This window comes from Podarcis erhardii (assembly GCF_964252035.2).
Source record: "Podarcis erhardii genome assembly, chromosome: 6".
NCBI lineage: Eukaryota > Metazoa > Chordata > Lepidosauria > Squamata > Lacertidae > Podarcis > Podarcis erhardii.
The window spans coordinates 12,271,491-12,285,883 of NC_138510.1; the positions used below are offsets into that span (position 1 = coordinate 12,271,491).

The window sequence follows — 14,393 nt, forward strand, 5'->3', positions numbered from 1 at the left end:
ACTGCGTTTGTAGCTGAAAGCTTCAAATATGACCACCAGGATTTTCACGAAGTGCGAGAAATCATACTATGGAGAACAAGGACAGCCCATGTTATCAAACTGCTTTGAATGTGTATGTGCACCAAGAAACTCTGGACTCTTGAGAAATTTCCTTCTGCTATCTAGTCTTATGTTAGCTTATTGGCAAGTTGTTCTTTTCTTTTTCTTGGCCATCCTCTGTAGAAGAGCTGGCTCTTTCACAGCTCAAGCTAATTTTAATGGGACTTGCCTGGGTATCTTCCCACTGGATTGTGTCCATTCTCATTATTGCACCATTTATCATATTATGCTCAGATATATTGCTCATCTTGCTCTGGTTCATTTCCCTCCCCCCCTTGCATGTGCAGTACGACATTTATGTTGCAGATCTTGTGATTCTTCCTATTCAATATAAGTGATGCCACTTAGAATCATCATTATATAGATATATATCATTATATATCCTATTCAATATAAGAGGGACTTCCAGTTCTCTGAAGCATCACCATCTCCCAAAAAAAGTTGTGTGGGGGTTTTTTTTCCTGGTTGGCTTCTGCTTTTGAAGGTATTAAGTGCTTCTGCAAACCTCAGGGTTCCTGCAAGCAGGACAATACTTTCTGCTGGTGTCTCAATGGCTCCACTCTGGATGCAAACCTGGTGACCTGCACAACCTCAGCTTGCTATCCAAAGTGATAGTCATCTGCTTATTCACCATTTATCAAGGCTCATGTGTAAGCTCTGCGTTAGCTCTGAAATGCTAGAAAATATCGAAAAGGAAGAAACTCAGTCAAGACCATGAGGTATGGCATGTCCATGGGATGCTTCATGCCATTGTTGAATTCAAGAGGCATGGGGCATGACACATCTGTGTCCAGATTGGGCCACTGGACCACTTTGCCTTTGTACAGAGGAAGATTCCCTAACAAAACCATTCTATGTCTTAAGGACAACGGGCAACTGCTTGCTCCTGGTGTCACAAAACGCCTTCAGGCTATAAGATTGCTGGAGCAGTTAAGTGGCACAACAGTGTTTGAAAAACATCCTGACGGAGACCCACAAAGACCCTCTCTGCTTGCTTTTGCTTAGGCACAAAGTTAAAGCATGTTTTCCAATGTTTGCTTGCTTTTCAAAAAAAGATGCTAGTTGGGGTTTTTTGCTTGGTTGGTTGGTTGTTTCAAGTATTTCAATGATTTTTGGTTTCTTCCTTGGGATGCCAGCAAGAAGATTTTTTTGTAATAAATAGCTAGCTTGCCCTCTGCCAATATATATATATATATATATATATATATATATATATATATATATATATATAAAATCCCCTTTAAAAATAAATCTCCCCAGAAACCACTTCTCTTGATATGAATTCAGACAGAAATCACTGAAACTTTTCATTGACTGAATGAAATTTGAATACATTTAACATATTCCACTAAAGCATCCTGGGGCAAAAAGTCAGAATGGGAAATAAAAGCCCTGCCCAATAAGATCATGTAGACATGCACAAGATCCTCGGCATCTGATGAAGTAAGTTCATGAAAGTTTAGGATACCACAAAAGGGTCGATTTTGTGGCAGCAGACTAGCATGGTTGCTGCTCTGGAAACATACCCTCTGAAGACTCATAATCTACTCCCAGCATCAACTCAAGGGAGTTTCAACATGATCAGGAGAAACAATCATTGATGGAAATTGCTCATTCACAGGAAGTGCTTAAATGGCTTATTGTGATATAATTTTCTATTTATTTAAAGATCACAATCAGCTGATGTTATAATTACATGGCAGCTTCTCTGCAGCCTCAGCTGGCACTGCCTTTGAACTGCCTTCCCCAGACCTTCTGTTCCATCTCTATTGTCCAGCCAGCAACAACACAACACAATGCATCAAACACCCAATTGTCATAAATCCCCTTCCAAAAGAACAGGCCAATTACATTGTCTGCAAAGATGAAGAGGCAAGATAAACATTAGGAAAAACACTGTCACTCAGAGAAAGATAGCAAAACAAGGGGAAGAAGCAGCCTGGGAGCAAATGCATACAAACCACGATGATCCCATTGGATCAGGGATACAATGTTAACTCAAAGCATGTGTGAAGCCACTTGTCTGGTTACCTGCTGCAAAGAAGGCCCACTTCACCTGAACTGAGCAAGGAACATTTTACGATTTGGAAGATATAGCTCAATGGAGTAGCAGGTGCTTTGCATACAGACAGACCCAAATCCAGACTAGTCTCCATTTAAAGAGAGCAGAATAAGGCCCCTGCCTGAGAGTGGGCTAGATCAGGGATCAGTGGCTATCTACATATTTGACCTAGAACTCCCTTCATCAATGGCTATGCTGTCTGGGGCTGAGGGCGGATGGAATCCACCAACTTCCGGTGAGCTACAGAATCCCTATTCCTGGGCTAGAGAGGCTAATCATCTAAGCCTGCAGTCCCCATCACACTTCAGAATTACAGAATTGTGGAGTTGGAAGAGACCAAGGGGGTCATCTAGTCCAACTCCCTGCAATGCAGGAATCTTTTGCTCAAGGTGGGTCTCAAACCGTTAACCCTGAGATTAAAAGTCTCCTGCTCTACCAACTGAGCTATCTCCTGGAAGTAAGCCCCACTGAATCCAATTGGACACTTAAGCGGACATGGTTATAACCATAGCCTAAGTCAGTATAGGACAGCTTCATGTGTTATTCCCTCCCCACACACCCTTCATGTTGTCAGTCAGTCAATGATCAACCTGCAGGCAGGTGGTGGACGACTGGAAGAAGAAGAGAAGGAGTTTGGATTTGATATCCCGCTTTATCACTACCCGAAGGAGTCTCAAAGCGGCTAACATTCTCCTTTCCCTTCCTCCCCCACAACAAACACTCTGTGAGGTGAGTGGGGCTGAGAGACTTCAGAGAAGTGTGACTGGCCCAAGGTCACCCAGCAGCTGCATGTGGAGGAGCGGGGAAGCAAACCCGGTTCCCCAGATTACGAGTCTACTGCTCTTAACCACTACACCACACTGGAATAGCCACCAGGCCAACTGAGAAACTCCCTTCTGCTGCTGCCTCTGATTGTACAAACCCAGCATTAATTCATCCTCCAGAGTGCTTGGATCGAGTCAGTTAAATCCGAAACAGCTCAAACTTTGTTCATTAATTCCGAGTTCAGAGAGGGGAACAAATTAAAATGGACTTCTGAACGTAAGGCAAAGGCACAAAACGGATTGAAAGCCCAGGGTGTAATAAAAGGGTTATAACACTGAAGTGGCAAAGGTGCACACTCAGCTACAAATTATGGTCAAGCAATAAAGAAGTTCAGAACTCATATACCTTTCTAAAGGAGTCAGCAGCAGATGCATTGTGCAGCCAACATCTGCTGTATTCTTGGAGGAAGGCCCATATTCCTCTCCCACTTCACCTCCAGCCTGAGGAAATGAAGCCTTTCACAGCCTGTGGCCTTCCTCCATTCCTTTCTGAGCTCCCAGTAGGGTTATAATCCAACACTTGAGGACATACTGAGCTTTAGACTGCTTATTGTCCACATAACCGGCCAAACACTGACTCGCCCCTTTCTGCCAGTGTCAAGTCACACAGGAATTGTGTGGATTGGGGGGACACTTCTGGCAAAAACGGTTGTCCGCTTGTGTGGCCCTTCCTTGCTCTCCAGCCAACTTCACTTGCCCTCAGTGGCATCAGATTTGATTGGCTATGCAGCTATGCATCATTGTGACATCATCCCATCCCAGTAATGGTACCCGACTAGTCAGGAAGCAGGAGAAAGAGAGTAGCCAGGAGACAAAGAATTGGAGAGGGTGCAGCAGCAGCAGCAGCTAGATACTAGCTACTCAAGGAAACAATAGATCAAGAAGGTTTCGGCAACGCACCATCTCCCAAGCCTAGCCAACCTCATAGGGGGGTTGTAAAATGAGAAGAGAGGGAACCATGTGTGTCACTTTAAACCACTTAGAGGAAATGTGGGATCACAGCTGTCAACTTTTCCCTTTGCTTGCGAGGAATCCTATTCGGAATAAGGGAATTTCCCTTTTAAAAAGGGAAACGTTGACAGCTATGTGTAGGATATAAATGTAATAGTTAAAATTAAGTGGTGGCAGGATATTTGGGGAGGGCGCAATACCCCAAAATAATCAACTCAGTATTAACTGCTACATTTAATAATTAAAGTGGTAGAAATCAAAAACCGGAAAGTATTTTGCAATGTATAGCTGCCCTTGTTAGCATACTGCATCTCAGTAATCCTAGCCTGGAGAAACTTCCAGGTCCCTAGCCAGGTCCTTAAATAAAATTGCACATACCTAAGATTTTGAGCTGTTTTCTCAGGTTCACATAGGATGTTTCCTCACGATATTATTTATATTTCTCAGAATATAATTACTCCTCTGAGATAGGATTTTTAAAAAATGACTCATGACTTACCAGACAGTCCTCTTACAATACAGCCATGCCAGTTTATAGAGCAACACACACACACACACACACACACACACACACACACACAGCTCTGCATGTAACACTGTACAACCATAATCACTCTCCTTTTTCTGGACAGGAAAGACAGGAGGAATGAAATCTTTGCAGAAAATAAAAGGGTTTGGAAGCAGAAAGAAACCATTCAGGACAACGTTCTTGGGTTTCAGTGTGCCATTTTGCTGTCTCATTACAACAGACCCTCAAGGAAACAAAACAGCCCATCGCAAATTGAGCTTCGTTGGCCTCCTTTGCTAAAGTGTTTGCCATCTCTTGCTTACTCCAAAACTCACTTCTCTTCCTTCAGCAACATCTCACTGCCATATCAGATTGGCACTGCAGAAGCGGCAGCGTGACATCTACAGCGCCTATTAGCAATTAGGAAGCGAAGTACAGAGAAGTGTTCCAGTTTGCCTTTTAAGATTCTCACAGGACTAAACTAAAGGCTACATTTCCTGTGCCACACAAATAGGAAAGTTTAATTATTGTAATAACTTTAAAAGGCAGAGGCAGGGGAAGGGGACAAAAAGGAAAAGGAACAATGCTCACAAATAAGCCATTTTCCTTCGGATTATGAAGCTGTTTTAAGAGTTTCTATTCACGCGCGCATGCGCACACACACACACACCAGTTGTAATCCTGCAATTACTGTAAAGCTAATTGGTACTTTCTCACTGGCTGTGTTTTCATGTTGTCAGTGGGACAGTAATGAACATGAATGCCACATTTGAGAACAGAATGTCTGTGGGCTTGTTTACCACATAATCCAACAACAATGTCTGCTTTATCAAGCATTGCAAGCAAAGGATGGTTTAAGGATCTTCACATCTCAAATGCAAAGATGCTCTGTACAGAGGTGTGCACACCCACAATATTTTAAAAAACATGACACAGGTGCAGATACTTCTGCCAACAGCAGGTAGAGGTTAAAAAACAAACCAAAACCATGAAGTAAGGGCTGGTGTGCCACACTACTCTGACATCCTTTCACTCAAGCCACACAATATGGAACAGAAGAATATGGTCTTCGTCTCACCAATGCACAAGTCCACAATTCACCATTCATTTTGCTGATGAAACATTTGAGTCTGGGGTCCCTGCTTTTCACATCTGTCAGCTGTTTCCTCTCCAGCGGGACAAGTGTTCCTTAACCTATCCCTCTGCATTGCCAGTTTATACTTCCTACCTTTGAGTAACTTCTGCCCTTCCATGATGTTTTGGGAAACCAGCGCTGTGTAATCATCTTCCGAGAAGCCTGGCTTGCAAGTGGGTCTGACTGTAAGATCCCCATTGGGCGCCTGCAGAGTCCAAAACAAGAGCAAAAGAACACTATGAATTGTATTGTTGTTTCTAGTGGGAATCTCCAGGGTTGGGGGGGGAGGTTTCACAGCCTGCGCGCAAGTGTCTGCAAACAGGCAAGTCTGAGCAACAGAAACAGTGTTCATCAAGTCTTACACTGATAACATGTTTCAAGCCGGGTGGGGAAAATGAAACACCAGTCAGAAAATAGCAGTAGCCTTTTGCTGGAGAGATGACTTGGGGGGGGGGGGATATTATTCAGCAAGGTTGCTGGGAATAGTGGAGGCTTGAGTGATGCCCACAGCAATAAATCTCCCCAGTTGGATTACAGGCACCCTCACATCTCAGATCAATACAAATCAAGCCGTGGCTGGCAAGCCTAAGGACTCGCATGCCAGCAGCTCCCCCCCCCCCCCCAGGTTTGAGAAACCCATCTGATCACCATCTTTGGCCCTAGTCATTGGACAATCGAGATCTGGAGAGTTACTATTAAAGCTACAGCAGGATGCTGTTAAGTCTGCATATATACCCAGCCTGTACCTCCCTTAACAAATCAATGCAGAACTGCTGAGCAATCACCACCTGGCAGGCAGGCAGAGGGAGAGGGAGGAAGCGAGTGCACACATGCAAGCATCCCTAGCTGGAAAGCAAAGCAAAATCCTGAAAGGTTCACAGGGTAACCCAGAGAAACAGAAATACACACAGTGCCTCTGCCTGTCTCTGACCACCCCCAGCGAGGCAATTTAGGAGCATCACCTAGACACCCTAACCTGCATGCTACACCCATAGCTTACGCCATGTAACTTCCTCCCTTTAGGGACAGAGATTTGTTTCCAGCTGCACACTGGAGCGAAGCGTCGTAGAAAAAGGCTAGTTTCCAGCCCAAGCCTTGGAGGGGAGAATCAATTTTCCTTGTGCCTTGGCTTTCCAGATCTATGTGCTCAATCAGACTCCAGCCAACATGCAGGCACAGAAGCTGAATGGCTCGTTAGCTGGTGATTTGTAAACAAATTCCTATATAGAAAATGAGGTTGGGAAGGTGGTGGTGGTGGGGTGTCACCCCTGTTTTTCTACCACCCCAGGCAAGATTTTTCTAGGGACTCTCCCAAACAGATTAAAGGCACAGGCTGATGACAAAACCAAGTGGCCTAAACCCTATAGAGAGGGGGGAGTGGGAGAGCAAGCCAGGCCAACCCCATGATCACTGGAAAAATTAGGCGTTTTGAGGACTTAATAGGTAGCAGAAAGAAGCAGGCTCAGCCGAGGTGGCTTTTCAAATAAGACTGAAAGAAAGCCACACGACATGTGGATGAGAGAGGGAGAGAAGGGGCGAAGAGAACAGAGAGTCTGTCTCCTGGCTTGCAGAGGAGCTTACTAAGCAAAAAGTAAGCCAATGTAATATCGGCGAGAAATCACGCTTGGGAGAGAAATGCCAGCTACCGTCTCTGGAAAGTGCATGAGAGGGACTCGGCTGTGCACTCCAGCAGTCTCCTGGCAAGATCTGCAATTCAGAAGCATTTCAGAGTCTGACAGTAGATAATAGGCTTTGGATTTCCAATCACCCACTTATTACAATGGCCCTAAGAGTGGGGCCACTGCAGCAGAGAGTCTTGGTAGGGTTACACAGCCAAGCCTTACAAAGCGGCTTTCCCTTGATGGGTTTTTAATTAGGACACTATTCTCTCTCTCCCCACCCCCAATCAAGTTCTCTCTCTCTCCAGGCTTACAAATAAAGTGCCTCAATTTGTCTTGGGAAAGGAGGTCCCAAACAAGAGCCATTATTGGGGTGCCATTTGCCAGGAAGCTCTCCTGCCCAAGCAATGCATGGCACACTGCTGTAGGCAGATTTATGCAGGAGAACTTCCCAACAGATCGTGTCCATTGTCAGTCAGATCTCCAGTACTGGAAATGTGCTTAATGATAATAAGGCTCTAGAGGGCTTTCCATATCAGCCTGGAAAGGAAGAGAAATTGCAATCTGATCAATTTTAACTCAAAAATGGTTTTGAGAATCAGGCTGATTTGGCAGCTGTGGGTGTCCTTCTGAAATTATCTTAAAATTTAGAAAGAGACAAAATGTAGGAATAATCAAAAAGCAGGAAGGGAGCATGGCACCTAATATCCCTCCCACAAAAAAAGTATTTCAGCATTATGCATCCCTATCCTTTCGTTTTAAAAGGCTCCATGGCAGACCGCATGGTAAATATTCCCTTAAAATACATACAGCACACCAGGATATTTGGAAGCAAGTTAGAGCTGCCAAACCAGATTCTGAGCTGCGTTAATACACATTTGCAGTCAAGTACAAGTCTGTTATTCCCCTAAAAGCTATTAAAGCAAGTTTCTCTAGGGAATACCTATTTTGGGGGAAAGGGGGGGGACTTCTCAATTTTTATGTTATGAGTAGTGTTATCAGGTGCATAGTAGGACTCCCTGCACAGATCCTATTAGCCTCAGCCATGGGTGTGTCGGGTTGAAAGATGCACAATTTCTTCTCTTAAAAAAAATGCTATTAAAAAGCATTTTTAATAGCAGAGGTGAGGCTCAAGAGTCCCACATCCACACAACCACCCTTAAGCCGGTCTCGATTTGCCTGGGTTCTCCAAGTGCTCCAGTTCTCTCTACAGCGTCTGTTGATAAACCGCAACACCCAAGACTTCAGCCACGCCACGTGGGTTAAGCACACGAGGGCAAGATGCATTCTGAAGTTCTGGGAGGATCCTAACAAAGCAAAGCTTTTTTTTAAAAAAAAAAAAATAACCCATCTCTAATATGCAGATATAATTATATGCTCCTTCCAGCGGTGCTGGCTTTCTTCTTTTTTTCCCCGTTTGGATCTCATCGCCAGCTAAAAACAACTTGGGATGCTCTATCCGCGCGGTTGTCTACCAGCCCAGGTCTCTATCCCCGGCTACGGCAAAGAGACACATTTCCGCCCGTTAAGTCGCTTTGCATTTAGCAAAACGACCATCCAGCTTTCCCCAGCACTACTGCCGCCGCCGCCCCCCTCCTTTGCTCAATCCTTCCTCCTCCTCTGGATTTTCGTCTGCCAGTTGTCTATGAATTGATAGAGGGGAGAAAGGGGAGGGGAGGGGGGCTCAGCGGGGAGACACACACAAGCTAACATTGTTGCACATACTCTGCAAAAAACAAAAACAAAAAAAAAAGGAAAAGGGAGAGCGCTTGGCCGGCGGGGCGGTGGGCTGTGTGTGTGTGTGTAAGTGCTGTACGGTGGAGCTTTTGCAGGAGCTCTTCCTCTGCCCCCCCGCCACACATACACGAGAAACCTCTATTGCACAAGGCATCTGGAGAAGGGGGGGCGCTCAAGCCGCGTGCAGAAATAAGGGGACCCCCTTTCCTCAACACATAAGCAGAGCTATATCCCAGCCATCTCCAAGCGTACAGTTAATGATGTGCGGAAAGAGAGAGGAATTGCAAGGAAAGCGGTACTCTCGTGGCTCCTTCCAGGCGAGCTTCCAAGCCCCGGAACCCAGCACGGTCCCCTTCCCACCCCCCCTCCCCTCCTCCTCGTCGTCGTCTCCCTCCGGCAGCGCCCCATCCCTCTCTAGGAGGGAGCTGCTGCTGCTGCTGCTGCTGCTGCAACTTACCCGGACCGAGCCCCCGCAGCAAAAGAACAAGAGAAGTAGCATCCTCGAGCCCAGGGGCATCTCCGCAGATCTCGAGCCGGGCTCACCCGCCCGCCTGCCCGGCTAGCTGCTGCCGCCTCCTGCCGCCGCTTCCACCGCGCTCAGCCCGGGCAGGGCAATCCCCAGCGCGCGCCCTGCCTGCTCCGCCCGGCGCTGCCTGGTTATCCCGCGGCGCCAACTCTTCGCAGCCGCCGCCGCCGCTTCTTCTCTTCCTCCGCCTGCCTTGCCGCGCTCAATTCCTCGCCGCCGCTCTGAACTGCAGGTGAAGCGCTCTCGGTGCTGCTCAAGCGAGTCCCCGCCTCCAAGCCCGGCCCATACGGCGCGGAGGGGCAGGCGGGCGCCCTTAAAGGAGCAGCCGCGGCGGCGGCGGCAGCAGCAGCCAGAAGGGGAGCGCGCGCGCTTGCCGGCTGGCCAGCCCAGCACACACACACACACACACACAAAAGCTCGGGAGGGAATCCTGCGCTCTCCCGGACGGGCTTACTCGGGAGTCAGCAGAGGTTGGGTGCTGATTCCCTGGATCCACTCAGTAGAAAGTGGACAGGGACTTGCCCCAGCTCCAACTCTCCCGCTGGCGCAGGCAGAAGGAAGTTCCGCGGGTCTTACTCCCGAGGAAGCGCCCGCGGGGTTGCAGGGGCATCATCCGAAGGCGGGCTTCCTCGAGGCTTTTGCACGGTTGTGTTTTTGCCGACGATCGGGCCCCGCGGCTACAAAGAGGTTTACTCGGAAGTAGGGCCCACGGGGTTCAGGCAGGGCTTGCTCCGAAGTAAGCGTGCGCTGCATTAATCGAGCTCGGAGCCCGTTAAGCAGTACTGGGTTGCTTTACCCGGCGATAGCTCGGCCTGCATTTGTCTCCTAAAGGGAGGTGCGCAAATGGGACCTTGAGGCTGCTGCTATCCTGTGCGCGGGAGTGGTGACCGTTGAATTCAATGGCACTTGCTTCTGAGTAGACATATACAGGCGGGACATGTAAGCTGCAATGCTTTGCACACTTGCTTGGAAGTAGTGCCCCTTCAAACCAGTGACCATTGTGATTGCACATCTGTAGGGTTGTGCTGTGGTTTGGTTTCCTTTTTAAAATAAAATAAAAATACAACCCTTTGCACACTTGCTTGAAAAGGGGCCCATTGAAGTAAACATGGGTAAGATCAGGTTGCATGAAAATTTAATAGACTGGATGTATTATGCATGTTTACTCAGAAGAGAGCCTCTCTCTGAGTTTGGTGGAATTTACTCCCAAGTAAGTTTTGCACCCAAACTGAACTAACTCTCTCTCTATATATATATATTGGGGTGGTATTTTTAGGGCCCCAGAAAAGCAAAATAAATGCTTTTATGATCTTATAGATATTAGTAGGTTTTAATGATTTTATTGTACACAACAATAACTTATATTTTTTGAGTTGGTGGTTTTTAAAATATTCTTCTAAATAAAATAAACTAGGCTAGATATTTTATTGGCTAAATGATCATAGGATTGTACTCCAACCCCAAACAAGTTTACTGAGAGGTATTTAAGTATACCTTTACTAAGAAACCAGAGGCCTTCCTTCTGGGTATTGTCGGCCAGAAGGTGTTAAAGAAGGATAGAACATTCTTTATGTATGCAACAACGGCAGCAAGGATACTCATCGCTAAGAACTGGAAAACTCAAGATCTACCCACACTGGAAGAGTGGCAGATGCAGCTGATGGACTATATGCAACTGGCGGAGATGACTGGCAGAATTCGAGACCTGGGAGAAGAAAGGATTGAAGAAGATTGGAAGAAATTTAAGATTTATCTACAAAAATATTGTGATTTAGAGGAATGTTAATAAGGATGCTTGGTTATAAATAATTGGCCATCACTAAATTGGATCGGAAATTGACGATAAATGAGATTAAGAGAAACAAAAATTTGTTGGAGAATTGTTACACCATATTGAATTGAGTGGTTATAAATTTGCAAATAAGATGATAATTTGCTTGAAAAAATTTATTAACGATGTAAGTGGGAGCGGGAGACGTGAGGAAGTCCAAAGAAGTTATGAAATTTTGTTAAAACAAAGCAATGCTGTTTATTATCTTTGTATTTCTTTTATAAAAAACCCTAATAAATATTTTATTTAAAAAAAAAAAAGTTTACTGAGAGGTAATATCCCTTCAGGTTCTTCTTTTTACCTCTTGTAAGAATGAAAAGTGTCTTGCCTGGGATTGAATCCTGCTTAAGGCTGCAAGCCTAGCCATGCCTACTGAATTCACTGGAGACTTGAGTATGGTCTGTAGGCTTAGTCATGGTCAACCTAGTAGAGTAATAGATTTAAGTATATGTTTTGTTTGAACTTTCCTTTGCCTTTTAGACCAGGCTTACTCAACCTTGGTCCTCCAAATGTTTTTGACCTACAACTCCCATGATCCCTAGCTAGCAGGACCAGTGGTCAGGGATGATGGGAATTGTAGTTTCAAACATCCAGAGGGTCAAGGTTGAGAAAGCCTGTTTTAGACTTTAATACAGCAAATCTAGCTTCCCTGCCCACCCCGTACCCCCCCAACCCAGGGTAGCCAGATGGAAAGGGGGGACTCCTGTACCTTTAATAGTTGTTTGGCAGAGGGGTATTATTTTCAGCAGGTGAAGCTTATATGACAAGCTACAGCTGCTGACATTTCTTCTTCTACACAGCTATTAACAGTCATAAAACCTATAACTAGGGACGCGGGTGGCGCTGTGGGTTAAACCACAGAGCCTAGGACTTGTCAGCGGTTCGAATCCCCATGACGGGGTGAGCTCCTGTTGCTCGGTCCCAGCTCCTGCCAGCCTAGCAGTTCGAAAGCATGTCAAGTGCAAGTAGATAAATAGGTACTGCTCTGGCAGGAAGGCAAACGGCGTTTCCGTGCACTGCTCTGGTTCGCCAGAAGCGGCCTAGTCATGCTGGCTACATGACCCGGAAGCTGTATGCCGGCTCCCTCGTCCAATAAAGCGAGATGAGCACCACAACCCCAGAGTCGTCCACGACTGGACCTAATGGTCAGGGGTCCCTTTACCCTTTAAGCTACAACTGCTGAAATTCCTTCTCGGTTAATCAAAGTCGTGTACGTTGCACCTTTAGAATGATGATGTTGCGAAGCTTTGCAACATGCAGAACGTGCAATTTTGGGCTTTGGATATTTCAGGGACAGTTATTAGTGTACCTAAAGGGGCACTGCCCTTGGAGTATAGTAACAGCCTTAGCCTAGGGCTAATTCCCTAAAGGCGCAAAATTCATCTGTGGTGCTAATTCATCTGTGAACATGGACGCGAGTGACGTCTCATTATTTGGATAGTCAACATAGCCTCATGGGAAGGGGACATTGGTAGTGGCAAAGGGTCACAGCTTCAATCTCTAGCGTCTCCATTTAAAATATATCAGATCATAGAGTTGGAAGGGACCCTGAAGATCCTCTAGCTCAGCCTTTCTCAACCTGTGGGTCCCCAGATGTTGTTGAACTACAACTCCCATCACCCCTAGCTAGCAAGGCCAGAGCTCAGGGATGATGGGAGTTGTAGTCCAACAACATCTGGGGACCCACAGGTTGAGAACCGCTGCAACCCCCTGCAATTCAGGACTATGCAGCTGTCCAGGGCCGTCTTTACCCAGGGGTACAAGGGATGCAGGGCACCAGGGCGCCAAATTCTGGGGGGTGCCAGGCACCTGCCAGTGAATCCGCCTAGCTATCTACCTGTTATGAAATAATAAATAGTTTTGATCAAGCTAGGAAAACAAAAGACATATATACCTAGGTATTACCGAAATATATATCTACTGTTTCACTAAATGACTTTCGACTTTGTGTGCTCATTTACCAAAGACGCGCCGTGCCAGCGGCGGCGCTTGTCATTCACAACGGCGGCACTTGGCAGACTCAACAACGCCACTTGTCATTCTCAATGGCTCCGTGCACGCGAAATTAACTCTTACATCACAATAAAAGTTAATTTGGGGGCTAAACTAAATTTGGGGGTGCTGGGCGGATCTTTGCACCCCAGCGATGCATATGCTAAAGACTGCACTGCAGCTGTCCCATACGAGGATCGAACCTGCAACCTTGGTGTTTTCAGCACCACACTCTCACCAACTGGCTGGCCACTATGAAAACAGGATGCTGGAGTAGATGCTGGACCAGTGACCTAACCATTCTTGGCTGTCTCTTCGCACAGACCCAGGTCCTTCCACAGCCATTGGTCTCCATGAACCATCATTGGCAGGACCAGCAGGAAGAGCAGCAGGTACGTTTTCTGCTGATGATAATATTTATTCTCTTGTTAATTATTCTGTTTTGGATGTGAATTTTATATTTGACTTCCTTTAATAATGGCTTCTTTTGAAATGTTTAAGATAATTTGTTGTTGTTTGTTGGTTCCTTTGCTATCTGTGGTTGACCTCCTTTGTAATGTTTCATTTTGAAATCCTTAAGATAGTCATATTTTGGTTTCCTGTTAATTATGCTGCTTTGAATGTATACTTTAGATTTGACTTTCTCCCATAATGTTTTGTTCTGATATTTTAATGTGTCGTGAAACCACTTTGAGTTTTCCCCCCTTAAAACTATAAAGCAGTAGAGAGATGGGATGAATAATAATACTAATAATATTAATCCATCAGACTCTTACGTTCTTATGAATGAGTATTGAAGGCATGAGAGAAACCCTTTCACCCATGCTATTTTCATGATTTAAAGGTCCATAGGTCTACCACTAGGCTCATGGAGGAAAAAAGGACAGGTGCTTTTATTGAACACCCTTGGTGCATTGGAGCTGGCATGTTGAAAACAAAAGAGGAGAGAAAGATGCAGGAGCCCTGGTCTCTGCATAAGCTCACATTCATTTGCAGATGCCACCCTGGTTTTCCTAACCCTGGAGTTGAGTTAAAGGTAAAGGTAAAGGTAAAGGGATCCCTAATCATTAGGTCCAGTTGTGACCGACTCTGGGGTTTGCAGCGCTCAT

The 14,393-nt window shown here is 45.9% G+C and overlaps 1 protein-coding gene across 6 annotated transcripts in view; it reads right to left on the bottom strand.

The window, feature by feature from the left end:
* CDH4 (cadherin 4) overlaps window positions 1–9,612 on the bottom strand; it is an 812,930-nt gene extending 803,318 nt beyond the window's left edge. For 4 of the 6 annotated variants that reach the window (XM_081867616.1, XM_081867615.1, XM_081867614.1 and 1 more), the window contains exons 1-2: window positions 9,393–9,610; window positions 5,673–5,784 (exon numbers count right to left, since the gene is read on the bottom strand). In XM_081867616.1, coding sequence (XP_081723742.1) covers window positions 5,673–5,784; window positions 9,393–9,452 — 172 coding nt within the window. In that variant the 5' untranslated portion in view covers window positions 9,453–9,610. Of the gene's footprint in view, window positions 1–5,672; window positions 5,785–9,392 lie in introns of all 6 variants that reach the window. The other 2 variants (XM_081867610.1, XM_081867611.1) reach the window with 2 other exon arrangements.
* Between the last annotated feature and the right edge of the window lie 4,781 nt (window positions 9,613–14,393).